The sequence below is a fragment of the Macrobrachium nipponense genome, chromosome 10, assembly GCF_015104395.2.
Source record: "Macrobrachium nipponense isolate FS-2020 chromosome 10, ASM1510439v2, whole genome shotgun sequence".
Classification (NCBI taxonomy): domain Eukaryota; kingdom Metazoa; phylum Arthropoda; class Malacostraca; order Decapoda; family Palaemonidae; genus Macrobrachium; species Macrobrachium nipponense.
The window spans coordinates 76,961,488-76,976,487 of NC_087204.1; the positions used below are offsets into that span (position 1 = coordinate 76,961,488).

At 34.1% G+C, this 15,000-nt stretch overlaps 1 protein-coding gene across 2 annotated transcripts in view; it reads left to right on the forward strand.

Moving 5' to 3' along the window:
* LOC135223704 (adenylate cyclase type 6-like) overlaps positions 1–15,000 on the forward strand; it is an 891,429-nt gene that overhangs the window by 672,400 nt on the left and 204,029 nt on the right. For both annotated transcript variants that reach the window (XM_064262427.1, XM_064262428.1), the window contains exon 5: positions 3,907–3,999. In XM_064262427.1, the coding sequence (XP_064118497.1) occupies positions 3,907–3,999 (93 nt within the window). The remainder of the gene's footprint in view (positions 1–3,906; positions 4,000–15,000) is intronic.

A 15,000-nucleotide genomic window follows, 5' to 3' on the forward strand; every position in this document is an offset into this window, starting at 1 on the left:
CAACCCACCTTCGAGGGAAGAGGGAGGACGAGAGTGTGGTTTATCTCATTCAGACATACCACGCCTTCGCATTCAGAATTTGTGAAAGCTTTCTTTGCTGGTTAATAACATTTGAACCCTGTTTTTATTTTTGCACATTTTGAACAATAATATTGCATATTCTTTGATCACATCCTGTTGTATTCTTTAAGGATCTCCAGTGCTTTATTATGTTGGGAATAAGAGAATATTTACCGCTCAAAATGAAAGCACTCTTAAGTCTCCAAACATGCAAAAGTCTGAAAGCACCACGACGCAGTGTACACAGGCTTTGCTTTAGGCCAGGCAAGGCTTTGGACCCTTAATGAAGCGAGCAAGATGAATGGAAAGAAAGGTTTGTGTTGACATCGCAAACGATATGGATGATAAAATTGAAGATGATGATGCGACAAATATAAGCAAAAGATAACGAGGATACTGCGAGAGCTTAAGTGAAAATTTTAAAATATATATCGTTGCTTCATTTGAAGACGTTTTGACATCGAGAATTGGTGGAGGCTAATATTTGAAAATTTATGGTACAGATGAAAAGTAAAATATCTTTTTCTTTTAAGTATTTGCGATGTGTCGATTTTTTTATAGTTAATTGGACCACACAGCTCGACTTATCGATGGTAAATGGAAATATATCTTGAACGAAATATGTTTCCCCTGATTTACATCATCTAGTCGATTTTCTTCACATTTACATCACCCAGTCGAGTTTCTCCTGGTTTACATCATCCAGTCTACTTTTTCCCGATTTACATCATCTAATCTAGCTACTTCTGATTTACATCATCCAGTTTAGTTTTTCCTAATTTACATCATCCAGTCGAGTTTCTCCTGATTTACATAACTCTGTCATGCTTCTCCCGATTTACATCACCCAGTCGAGGTTCTCCCGATTTACATCAACTTGTAGAGGTTCTCCTGATTTTTATCACTGTCATGGTTCTCCCGATTTATATCACCCTGTTGAGGTTCTCCCGATTTATATCACCCTGTTGAGGTTCTCCCGATTTATATCACCCTGTTGAGGTTCTCCCGATTTATATCACCCTGTTGAGGTTCTCCCGATTTACATCACCCTGTTGAGGTTCTCCCGATTTATATCACCCATTCGAGGTGCTCCCGATTTACATCACCTTGTCGAGGTTCTCCTGATTTACATCACCCTGTTGAGGTTCTCCCGATTTACATCACCCAGTCAAGGTTCTCCTGATTTACATCACCCTGTTGAGGTTCTCCCAATTTACATCACCCAGTTGAGGTTAACCCGATTTACATCACCCTGTTGAGGTTCTCCCACCTGACCTCCTCCGTTAGGGGGTAGTGCCCTCCGTGCGCCTCACGTGGTGCACCGTAGTCATTGCTTATGGTTCTTTACAGCGTCCCTTGGGCCCTAGCGGCAACTTCTTTCACTCCTCCCGCAACTTCGTTCATATTCATTTCTTCCACCTGACTTAACACCCTCTCCACAATTGTTTCGCAGTACAACGGCGAGGTTTTCTTCTTGTTACACCTTTCAGACCTTTTTATTATCAATTTCCCTTTCAGCGCTGAATGACCTCATGTGTCCCAGCCCTTTGCCATTGGCCTAATTTCTCTAATTTAGTCCAATCTACCGAACCCCGCTAATATGTAATTATAGCTCCTGTTATCCTTTGGAGGCACTTTGGGGAGCGTCCATACTTCAGTAAAATATGTCGCAAACAGACGTCAGTAACTTAACGCAGTGACATCACAGACAAGTTGAATACGAATCAGCGACTTAATAGTAATCATAGCCAGTGCTTTATACGATTTCTCAGCATTTGCCAGAGAATCGTTCTGTACTCATGGAAGTTAGATGACTAGACGTATCCCTAGAATTATTATTTATTTATTAATTTTCTTTTGTGGTTGGGGGTGGGATTGTGGATGGATGACCGCGAGCATGCTAGACTAGTTTTCGTCAGTTTTACGGACCGCAAATTTTATTCAATTAGTTTTTGACTTGATGGTCCTAGGGTGACACAAGATAACGTATACTGTCTTGTGTAAAAAAGCCTTTTGATTTACGGGTCCTGTGCATTTTGAGGAGTGCCTTTCTTCTGACACAACTGGATGGTGATTCCCTTGTCGCAGTGCATCTTTGTCATTAAACAATGCTTTACAATACAGTCATAAGGACTGGTAAACAATTCATTTCATGCAAGGCATTCTTTTAATTTTATTTTCTAATAAAAGGACATTGTTATTGATATTATTATTGCTCAGAGTACACGTAAGTTGTAAGCTTGAAAGTCATATACCCTCAAAGTAAATTTCAATACGATAATAATAAAATAGCAAATAGAAAAAGATAGATGAAGTAATAACAAACATCTAATATTACACGACACAAGCAGCAGGTATCAAGTAAAAATGTCGCACGTCCTTCTAAAATACTATTAGAGATCCATAGGGAAGGCAGGCGATGCAGCTCAACTGTTGTTTCATACAAGTAGTCCAGGTCTACCGGCAGAAAGAGAAGTTACAGAAGATTTTTTATATTTTTTTTATATTACGAGTCTTTTGTCACTGATCTTTTTTCTTTTCAATACCCTTGTATGATGATTTTTAGCTTACTCGGGGAGTAAGCCTACAAACTTTTTTGTTGTTGTTGGGGGATAGGATAGCATAAAAAGGTTTGAAAAAGGTGTTTCGAGTTAGTTAAAGATACAGGGATTTTCGGATATAAGATATATATTTATTTATTAGAATGAAAATGTTAAAAAAAGTAATGTGCATCTTAAACAGTACAGAAAAAATATTTTTAATAAAATATAGCGTATTTATTTTAATTTTCGCTGATGAAACAACGCTCTATTTGACCACAGATTTTAGCATGCGCCTTGAGTAAGCTAGAGGTCGGATCACGCCTTGTCGAAGAATACGACCAATTTCACGATGATTGTGTCGAGAAATGAAATTTTAATGATAAAGTCATTCTAGTGAAGAGGTGTAGCTGCTTGCACTTAATGATTGAAAAGAAATTTGTAGAACTCTTTCAGTTATTCGACATCCAAATTCTGGCTCACAGTAATTCACAAAGCCACATTTACTGAAGCTTTTAATTTGAAAATTACATCACGAGGTTTGGTGTCAATAGGCGAACTGCTTATAAGGAAATCATTTTAGAGAAGTCAGGCTGTTAATAGTGAATTATCAAAGAGATTTCAGGAGACATTCAGTTATTCGTAATTTCTTTATTTGGGTAATTTTGCTCAGTAAGTCTGAATCATAATAATTCTCTGATTATTATTATTATTATTATTATTATTATTATTATTATTATTATTATTATTATTATTGAATTCTACTCAACAACCTAGCTGAGTCAGAGAAACGAATTATCAGAAGAATTGAAGAGACCCTGTATAAGATTAATTCATTGAAAAACTGCCATTATTTTCAACACATGTATCAAAGAAGGTGTGCTCCCTGCATATTATTATTATTATTATTATTATTATTATTATTATTATTCTATTATTATTATTATTATTATTATTATTCATGATTATTATTATTATTTAACTGATTGATAAGGGGAACCAAACAGATTCCCGAAAGTTATCCTTGCTTCTTTTTAAATTTAAAATATATGGTACATTTACATAACTGAGGATTTGTTTATCCATTATTATTATTATTATTATTATTATTATTATGCTATTCAGAAGATGAACCCTGTTCGTATGGATGGAACAAGTCCAAATCGGCCAGCCACTAAGTATTAAAGCTTTTAGATTCAGCGTTCTCATTCATTTTATAGTAGAACCTTTCTCCACTGTGAGATGATAATGACCAGTGCATTCCTTCCCCTACGTCTGTGTTGCTAATGGACCTCGTTTGTTGCAGCATCCTGTTCGCTGATATCTGCGGCTTCACGACGCTCTCCGACCAGTGTACCGCCGAGGAACTAGTTCGACTTCTTAGTGAGCTCTTCGCCAGGTAAGTTTGGAAATAGGCTTTCGTTTCCTCGTTCACTGGATTTTATTCTTGGTGATCGGATATCCATATTCTTATTGATTGAACGCGCCCACCATCACATTAATTCTTAGTAAATTATGTCGGGTGTATATATACACATTACATTCTTTATAAATCGGTGCTCATTTACTTGTAATTGGAAATGGAATTTGCACATTCCTGATAACTGGGTGCGCAAATGCTGGGTAATTATAATTGGATGCTCATATGTTTTGGTAAGTGATTTCTTGGTAAGCTGTTTGCCCGGGAAAAATTGGACGTAAATATTCTTAGCAAATGGTTTCTAATAACCATTTGCTAGGAATTATTCGCTGTAAATAAATTAGATAAATGGTTTGTTATTGAATTTTATGTCAGATGAATCTGGATATGTCTGTTCCTTGTAATAGGATTATTTTGTACTATTTCTTGTATATTTGTTTGGATACTATAGAAATCCAAGCTGCTTGACAGACCCAGAAAAAATGTTGCACACGGCTTCTGTGTCACCCCAGAAAGGTATATAACTCAAAATCAAACCCCTAGTTCGTGACAGACATACAAACAGACAAAACCAATAGAATTGTCGTTTTTACGTCACCTTTTCCTTCAGTGCTTGTTGGTAAATTCTCATTTTTCGCCTAACGCTCCACCTTTCCTACGCAATAAATCGAAATCCCCTATAACATCAATTTTTTATTAGAATTTATGTGAATGTTGATCATAATGTATTAGAATTACTGTAATTGTTTATTACCTCGAAAAAATCAGCATTGAAACCTATAATGGTTTAAATATGGTTTACACTCCTCGCCAAGATAAAAGTAGTAACAGACCAAAGGTTTCTGTGACAAAACTACCCTCTCATTAATAAATTACTCTCGAAGAAAATGTATCTATGTATATATAATATATACATACATACATACCGTTATTAAAAAAATATACAGCACTGTTCTCGAATTTCAGTATTTTGTAAGCTGTAAATTAATAACTTGAAAAAGAAAGAAGCTTCTCCCTTGTAAAAAAAAAAAAAAATAAAGGAGGGGGAGGGCATTTTAATTAATTTTATTTCACACGTTCCCCAGTTTTTTTTTCTTTGATAAAAACATTGGATCTTTCTTGTTTCATAAACATATATTTTTTTCTCTTGAATGCTGGAAGGTGCAAATTGCAATATTCTCCAGGTAGCCCCCAAGCATTTGATATAATTACTGCTAATTAATTAGTAATTAAACTCTTATTATAACTTATTATCAGAGCGACCTCAGGGAATGAGAGTACTTCATTTTATTATTAGTTTGCAGAGACTATGTAACCAGCTGCTTAGTGATTAGAATTTGGCAAAGGACTTGTAGTTAATGCGGTGTTTGAATTCTTATATTGCAGACAGTATGATTCAGAGAAAGTAAAGTGGTTAAAATGAGTAAAAAAAAAAAAAACTCATGCCCTCTATTGAAAATTTAATACTATGACTCAAGTAATATAAAACCGTTTCGTATCCCCGGAAGGGTCGTCTCATCTTCACATGAATCCAATAAAAGTTGAATGAAAATATTAGTTTTTATTTTAATTACAATCCCTTTGGTTACACCACTGTACTGCTTTGGTAAGAGATCTGATATTTTTCATGTTATTAATGAAGTCAAGTACTTTCATTCAGGTATCAAATAGATTTAATAAAACTAGAACCTTAATATTAAGCATTGATTGTTTTAACGCAGGATATTGTAGCATACACTTAGTTATATTATTCATAGGGAGCCGATTAATGGCCTTTTATGTGTAAGAATTAACAAATCAATCAGTTATGTGTAAATTAATCTTTATGTAACTGTTTTCAAGTTAAGTGTCAATGTCCCTTAGCATATTTTATAACGTAGAGATTTATCCCTTCAGTATAGTACTTGTGTGAGGAATTTGACAAGATTAGGTAAACAAGAATAAAATGATTTCATCATTAAAGCTTTGAAATGTTCGTAAGTATAGCGAGAAAGAATTATGATATCCTCTGCCTTCCCTCTTCATTTCCCTGGTCTGGAGACTATATGGATTCTAAAGGCTTTCGATGTGAAACGTATCTTTAAATTTAAAAAAAAAAAGCAACATTGAATACATTTCTTGTTTAGATCTTTTCACTGAAATGTCGTTCAAAAATTCCGTGTGACGATCATAATCAATTACAGTTTGGACAAACGGCGCAAGATATTTGAGCAAACCTTTGTCACGTAGATATCCTGCAAGATCAGTAAAAATGTGTCTTTATCATTTTTTTCTGTGCGTATGGAAAATTATCTGTATAGATTTGCCACATTATCATTGTGTCTGGATGTAATAAGCTTAACGACGGAATTTTTGTTTTTGAGTAACGTAATTCTGCTGACGAAAGGAAGTAGGACGATTCCCCAAGGACCAGATAATTCCGTTTCAATGTTTGGAATAGTCTTAACAGTACCGTGAAACTTGTAGACTCAGGGACGGCTTTAGGACCACATGGTGGTGAAGGGGGGGTGGGTCGGCATGTAAAGACAGTTTTGACCAAGTTGAGGTAGATACAGTATCCTATAAGTGATATATATATATATATATATATATATATATATATATATATATATATATATATATATATATATATATATATATATAATATATATATATTACATATAAATTAATATTCTCCCTTCAATTGAAAATTTAAATTATCAGATGAGTATGTAATGCCATCCAGAATCTGTTAAATATGGCAATCTTGAAATGTGATGCCATCCAGAAATGACTAAATAAGGCATCAGACCGACACGAATAACTGAAACAACTTTTTATTACGAAGCAATTTGCTGGAGAGCTTAATGTCAACAATCGTCATAAAAATAATCCTCGCTGATGAATCCTCATATGATTTATTCATCACATTGAAATTAACTGCTTGCACTGTTTTCTTTTATCAGATTAATCAACTATAATCGTTATCTTCTTTGTAATATAAAATACTCTCGGTGAAAAAAACATTGTTGTTGTTTAAAAAAAAAAACGTTCTAATTTGGTTTGTATATATATATATATATATATATATTATATATATATATATATATATATATATATATATATATACAAACCAAATTAGAAAGTTTTTTTTTTTTTAACAACAACAATGTTTTTTTCACCGAGAGTATTTTATATTACAAAGAAGATAACGATTATAGTTGATTAATCTGAATAAAAGAAAACAGTGGCAAGCAGTTAATTTCAATGTGATGAATAAATCATATGAGGATTCATCAGCGAGGATTATTTTTATGACGATTGTTGACATTAAGCTCTCCAGCAAATTGCTTCGTAATAAAAAGTTGTTCAGTTATTCGTGTCGGTCTGATGCCTTATTTAGTCATTTCTGGATGGCATCACATTTCAAGATTGCCATATTTAACAGATTCTGGATGGCATTACATACTCATCTGATAATTTAAATTGAAGGGAGAATATTAATTGATATGTAATCCAAGACTGGCGTGGCAAGAACGTTTGTCATAGGCGCCGTAGGGGAGAGTTGGAAATGAGCTGTTGCTGAGGGTGTTTAGGCCACCGTAAAACAAGGGTTCTCAAAGTGGCCGATAATGACCTCCAGGGATCAGTAGTCAGGGAGTCAAAAGGGGGTCAATGAATAACCAACGGGTCGGAGAATTAAGTTATATATACGCGTACATCCAAAGTTTTAAACATATATTCTTGCTAGGTGTTATATTTTTTCATACTGCATGTCAGGTACTAAACTAATACTACTCAAATTGATTTTGACATTGGTGTTTCTTTTTTCTTGAATTATAAAATGCTAGTCTAGGGTATCGATAAAAAAATCCGAAACTTCAATAGGGGGTCGAGGGGTTAAAAAGTTTGAGAACCCCTGTGAGACTTAAAAGGTGTGGAAGGAATTTAAACGGATTCATCAAATGGACTTTTGTTCGTAGGAAGGGATATGGGGGACTTGAGAAGGGTTGGAATTTAGGTCAACCTTGTGTTTGTTCGAGCACCAATCTTACTTTGGTTTGTTGAATATAGACGATTATATTCTCTATTTAGTTTTCTGTGAAAGAAAACTATTGTGCTGACTTTGTCCTTCCGTCCGCCCTCAGATCTTAAAAACTACTGAGGCTAGAGGTCTGCAAATTGGTGTTTTTATCGACCACCCTCCAATCATCAGACATGCCAATTTGCAGCCTTCTAGCCTCAGTAGTTTTTATTTCATTTAAGGTTAACGTTAACTATGGATCGTGTATCTGGCAGAGCTTTCCGGAGGCATGGGACACAACCTCACTCTATCGTATCTGGTGAGCAACTGAAGTGCTGCTGGTCAGACTCAGTCACTCAGTACTCAGTGGTTAATGGACAATGGTCATCAGTGTTGCCAGATTTCTACAATACTGACTTCTAAGCTGGCGTGAATTTTAAATTCATTCAACCATCGGTAAAATCTAACGTCTATAATTATGCTTTCCTCCAGTCTACAGATCATTTCCCGTAAACTTCTTTTACCAAGTAAATCACAGACTTTTTACAATTATTAAAGCAATTTTCAATAGATTTAAGTTACCTTAATTAGATGGAAACCTGAAGCTGTCACTCTGTTGTCTGCATTCGACAAGTCAGTGAAGACGTCGCTCCTCGATCGACCTCTACACCTTCATGATTCGGCATAAAAAACCTTTCTTTGATGGCTCTTATTCATTTTATATATGAACTATATATATATATATATATATATATATATATAGATATATATATCTATATATATATATATATATAAATATGCAATTGACCGAGAATATAGGTATAATAATCACATAATATAAGAAAATAATATATTTGGCCACAATAAACCCTTAAAAAGAGTGTAGGAATGTGGACCCCACTTCTACTACCAAATGATCTTAAGCATGAAAATTTCCATGCCGGATGCCAGATTTCCACGATTTGGCAACACTGCTAGATAAAGAAGAAACTTCGGCGCATTGTGTACTTTTTATGATTATTCCCGTCCGAGTTGAACCAAAATCATCGTTGTGACGTTATCGCACTGTAGCTTTACTTCAATAATCGCATTTTTGAAACTACAGTAGAAATGTAGTACTACCCTTACCTATAACCCTCTCTCGCTCTCTCTCCCTATGCTTCCCTGATTTCTATTTACTCAACATTGGGGTTTATCTCCCTGAGCACTTTGTGATTTAACTTACAAAGTCCTCTTCGAACTTGGTGGAATATCTTATTACTGTTTTATGCAATAAATCTGTCGATCATAGATATCATTAAACGCTAAAATGGCATTTAGATATGGGTACAAGATACAGTACTTTGAAAGGAGGTGAAAATCCAGTTTTCTGGAAAGTCCTCATTTAGTGGATAAACAAGATCCACAGGTTGTTTTGGTTGAGATAGTGAGGAACAGAATGCGTTCCATGAGCTTCAGACAATCGCGATCAGCTTGCTTCAATGATATTGTTTAAGTATATTTACCGAAAAAAAGTGGTGCTGTAACAAGTAGTCAAGGTTAAATATTAGAGGCTGTTGTTGTACCAAATTTTCTAGGGGACTCATTTGAAATTTTTGCAGGAATATTTTTTAATGTCTTGATAAGAAATTGGATAGTGATCATTTGATTATATTACGCATACTTCATTCTGATAGTTTAATCATTTTGCAAAGTTTGCTTTCATTAATTTTCATTCAAGATTTTTGTTGTTTAGAAATAGCTTCTAATAATGCACAGTTAGCGAAAATAACATTTTTTCAGTGTTCTTTACATTTATGTGCAGTAATTATTATATTAACAGGATCAAGTTTCAATATTTTACGTAAATGGATATGGCTATTTAAAAAAATGCACTTTGCTTTATTTTGTCATGATTACTAAAAGTTTAGACATACGGATAAAAATATTTATAAATTCAACATGAAATAATCAATAAAGGCTAAGCAGTTTTCTCATTATCAGTTACACAAGAACTTCAGAATACAAACATCATTCTTGAACCTTGATAAACTTGCTATTTCTCTCTGGATTCAGGAAATTCTCGTCTGTTAGGCCTACGAGGGGTTTCCGTCAATTACAGACTAAGTTACCTGGTTAGAGAGGTTTTTTTCTGTTGCTTTGTCAGAAAGTATTTGCAATCTTTATATTGCTCCCCGTTCATTTCGACAAAACAGGGTGTCTTTGGTGCCACATTTTGTTGTTGTTAGAATCTTTATCGTCCTTTTGACAGAGATGATTAATATTTCGTTAGTGGTTACGTTACATTTACGTTATTTTTTAAAAATCAAGGCAAAGGTTTCGAGTTAAGGATTACAATTCTGTGCCATTTTCCTTTATGTGCTGCATGATTCTAAAGCACCTACGTGATGGCTGAGTCGTTTTATCCTATTTTCCCCGGTTTATGTTTGAATTCGGGAAAATGGTGGACGAAAAAATGTATCAGTTCCAAGAAAATGTTTTCCGAAACGTAAATCATTGAACTGCTAGATTCATGGACGAAAATGAATTGTAATAAAATGAACATGCAGGTTTTATATGTAGTAATTCCTTTTTGAAGCAAATAACTTCCGATGTGAGCAAATGAAAGTCATTTTGAACAAACCTATGCGATTTTTTGTGATTAGATAGAATGTAAATGTGTGTGTATGTAAAATATGACAATAATTCCACTTGCTCTTAAGTCATTATCACGTGAACGTTATTAATATTTTGATGTTCAGGCGAGGTTCGGTGTGCCAAATTTATTCCTCCTTTTTATAATGAAGTTTCTCTCGTGAATAAATGCAACAACTTTCGCCAATCCAACATCTTGAACGAAACGACCTCCAATGCCATATGATATCTACCATAACTTCTCTTGCTCTGTTTGTCTTTTGCTCTGTAATCCCTCCTGAAATTACTCTCCTCCTGAAGCTCCTTTTTTCCTGAAATTCCTCTCCTCCTGAAACTCCTCTCTTGCTGAAACTCATCTCCTCCTGAAACTCATCTCCTGCTGAAAATGCTTCTCTTGCTGAAACTCATCTACTCCTGAAACTCATCTCCTGCTGAAATTCCTCTCTTCGGGAATCTCATCTCCTGCTGAAACTCATCTCCTGCTGAAATGCTTCTCCTGCTGAAAGTCATCTACTGATGACATTCCTCTCCTCCTAAAATTACTCTGCTGCTGAAATTCCTCTCCTGCTGAAATGCCTCTTCTCCTGCTGAAATTCCTCTCCTCCTGAAACGCATCTTCTCCTCCTGAAACTCATCTCCTGCTAAAATTCCTCTCCTCCTGAAATTCTTCTGCTGAAACTCATCTGCTGAAATTCCTCTCTTTCTGAAACTCATCTCCTGCTGAAACTCCTCTCCTCCTGAAACTCCTCTCCTCCTGAAACTCATCTCCTCCTGAAACTCCTCTCCTGAAATTCCTCTCCTCCTGAAACTCGCTCCTTCTCTGTTACTGCTAGGAATGATTAGGTCCATTTATCCCTCGCCTCAGCCCATAACGTTGGATGCCTCGAGTTCATTTGCATTCAAGAAAAAACCGCGGTTGGTAATTATCGCTCGAGCTTCCTGCAGAGCCGCGGATTTCCTGAATTCTGAATGCACGATGGAGAGAAGAGGCGTCATTGAATAAATTATATATATATATATCATATATATATATATATATATATATATATATATATATATATATATATATATATATATATTATGATAATTATCACATCACCATGATTCACATAAATTATTAGGAGCTACAAATGGCGTTTAATATCCAACTCGCTATACCTCGCAATTAATATATTTTTCATCCATGTAAACCGAAGGGAAATTTTTTAGTTGATAATAATTTCGTCCTCTCGTGGGTTCGAACCACTGCCCAGCGGACAGAGAAGAAATCATGACTTCAGTGATGTTATCGATTCGTCACTGAAGTCCTGGTTTCGATTTCTGTCTGCTGGGCGGTGGGTCGAACCCACGAGAGGTCGAAATTATTATCAACTAAAGTATTCCCCTCCGGTTTACATGTATGAAAATATCTTAATTCCGAGGTAGAAGCGAATTAGATATAAAGGACATTTGTAGTTCGAATAATATATATATATATATATATATATATATATATATATATATATATATATATATATATATATATACATACATACATACAATTTTGAATCGGACAATAAAAACCCCGAAATTTTAATAAATACCCTGAGTTCGACTAATACACCTCAATGTGTATTAGTGGACACAAAGTGAATTATTAAAATGGTTATTTTTTCCCTGGCTTTTTAAGAAAATGTTAAATTGTTACCTACAGAAAGCATATATATATATATATTATATAATATATATATAGATATAATATATAATATATATATATATATATATATATATATTATAATATATATAATATATATATATATATATATATATATATATATATAGTTATATCTATATATATATATATATATATATATATATTATATATATATATATATAGAATTATTAAAATGGTTTTATTCCGTTTTTCCCTGGTTTTATTTTTTAAGAAAAAATGTAAATTGTTACATACAGAAAGCATATATAATATATATTATATATAGTATATATATTTATTTATATATATACTATATATATAATGTACGTATGCGTTTATACATGAATGAATTTGGTCGATTCTGGATCTGTCTATTTCATGCTATGTTCTCTCTTACCTTCCACACATATGTTTATTGGAAATTGTTAATTAAACTATTTTTAATACAGCAAGCTTTAGAAAAAAAAATTTAAAATGGAAAGGAAATTAAGATGGAATAAAAAACTAAATGGAGGGAAGAATCGTTATCTGTACATAATGATAACGTTTATTTGAAGAATTTTTTGTATAATCTTTTGTGTTATCGCTTTGCGTTTTATGCAGATTACTTGGAATGTTTTCATTTGAGTCGTTCTCAGCTGTGATAAATTCAATTATAAAATTAAAGATTTATAAAAAGCTTGTGTGTATGGGATACGACCCTTTCGTCTAAAGCACTTTCGTCTAAAGCACATTCGTCTAAGGCACATTAGTCTAAGAGCACTTTAGTCTAAAAGCACATTCGTCTAAGGCTCTTTGGTCTAAAAGCACTTTGGTCTAAAAGCACATTCGTCCAAGGCGCTTTGGTCTAAAAGCACTTTGGTCTAAAAGCACATTCGTCTAAGGCACTTTGGTCTAAAAGCACTTTGGTCTAAAAGCACTTTAGTCTAAAAGCACTTTGGTCTAAAAGCACATTCGTCCAAGGCGCTTTGGTCTAAAAGCACATTCGTCTAAGGCACTTTGGTCTAAAAGCACTTTGATCTAAAAGCACTTTAGTCTAAAAGCACTTTAGTCTAAAAGCACTTTGGTCTAAAAGCACATTTGGCAAAGGAATTTTGCGGCTATACAGATTTTGGGTTAATAGCCCTTCTTTTACCTAATGACTAATTTGTCTTAAAGGAATTTCGGCTAAGAACTTGTTCCGTTAAATATACTTTTGGTTGATAACCTTTCTACCTCGTTCCTGAATATTCCCAGCCACTGCTTCATACCACTGCTTCTATGACTCGAAGTATTCAGAAAGTAAGAAGTAAACAATTTCCCAAGCTTCCGACATCATTAGCCGATGTAGATGTGCAAGGTAGATTTAGAATAACAGTAGGAGAAAACTGGCTGCTACATGATAGTGGACAAGATGATGAGGATCGAGTTTTGATCTTTGCAGCCATTATCACTCCAAAAGTTGGGATCCGCAAAGCACTGGTTTGCTGATGGCACTTTTGAAACGTGTACCTAACATCTTTCATCAAATATATAAAATTTCATCCGAAATTCACAGGAAATATATCCACTTCTTTTTGCTTTACTACCCAGGGAAATCAGAAGAAATTTGTTAAAATGTTGTATGCAATTTTAGAAAATATGGAAGCACACGGAATTGAAACTGACGTAACAGAAGTTAGCATTGACTTGAACTTGCAGCTCGAAATGCATTTTTACGTGCTTTAGGTGATGTTTCTGTGCAATTGGGTCTTGCTACTCATTACAATAATGATACAGACTTCTTTATTTTGTCGGAAAGTTAATGCTTTAACCTTTCTGCCTATTGATGATGTACCAAGAGGAATTCAATGTTTAAAACAAGAAGCACCAGAAAATGCATTGCCGTTTATTGAATACATAGACAATACTTTTGTAAACGGGATGCAAAAGACGAAATGGAAGACGGTCCAAGCCACATTTTCAGTACATGAATGGAATGTTGATGAGCTCACACTCGAAGGTAACGCTCGTACGATAAATTCTGTAGAAGCATGGCATAGACGATTTGGTGTATTAGTTAGAGCTCATTCAAATTTATATAATGTCTGGATGCTCTAAGAAGAGAAGAAACAAATCAAAACAAGAATATCTCAACTTACCGTAGGAGCAAGCCCAAAGAAAAAAACAATACCAACGTAGCAAGAAGAGAAAAGAGAATTTACAATGTTGTTGCCGATTTACCAGAATCGTTCAGTGGAAGATCCATCAGAAGCATTGCTTAAATTTGGGTTCTTTCTAAATACTGTCCTCTTATTTACATTTTCATTATTTTTTTGTGTAGTAATAGTTATAAATTTTATCTTTAACCTTATAAATTTTATATTTTCAATAGTCTCTTAATTTTTACTTGTCCTTTATTTTTACCTATAGCCGTAGACCAAAGCAAACCTAGGCGAATGTGCTTTTAGACTAAAGTGCTTTTAGACAAAGTGCCTTAGACGAATGTGCTTTAGACGAAAAGTCCTAGACCCGTGTGGTTTATATAAACACATGTATATACGCTACTATCTGTATACATAACGTATATATATATACCTAGACCCGTTGGTGTTTATTTTTGATATTTATACACTAATATACGCTACTCCTATATAACATATACGTCTTTATAGATATATATATATATATA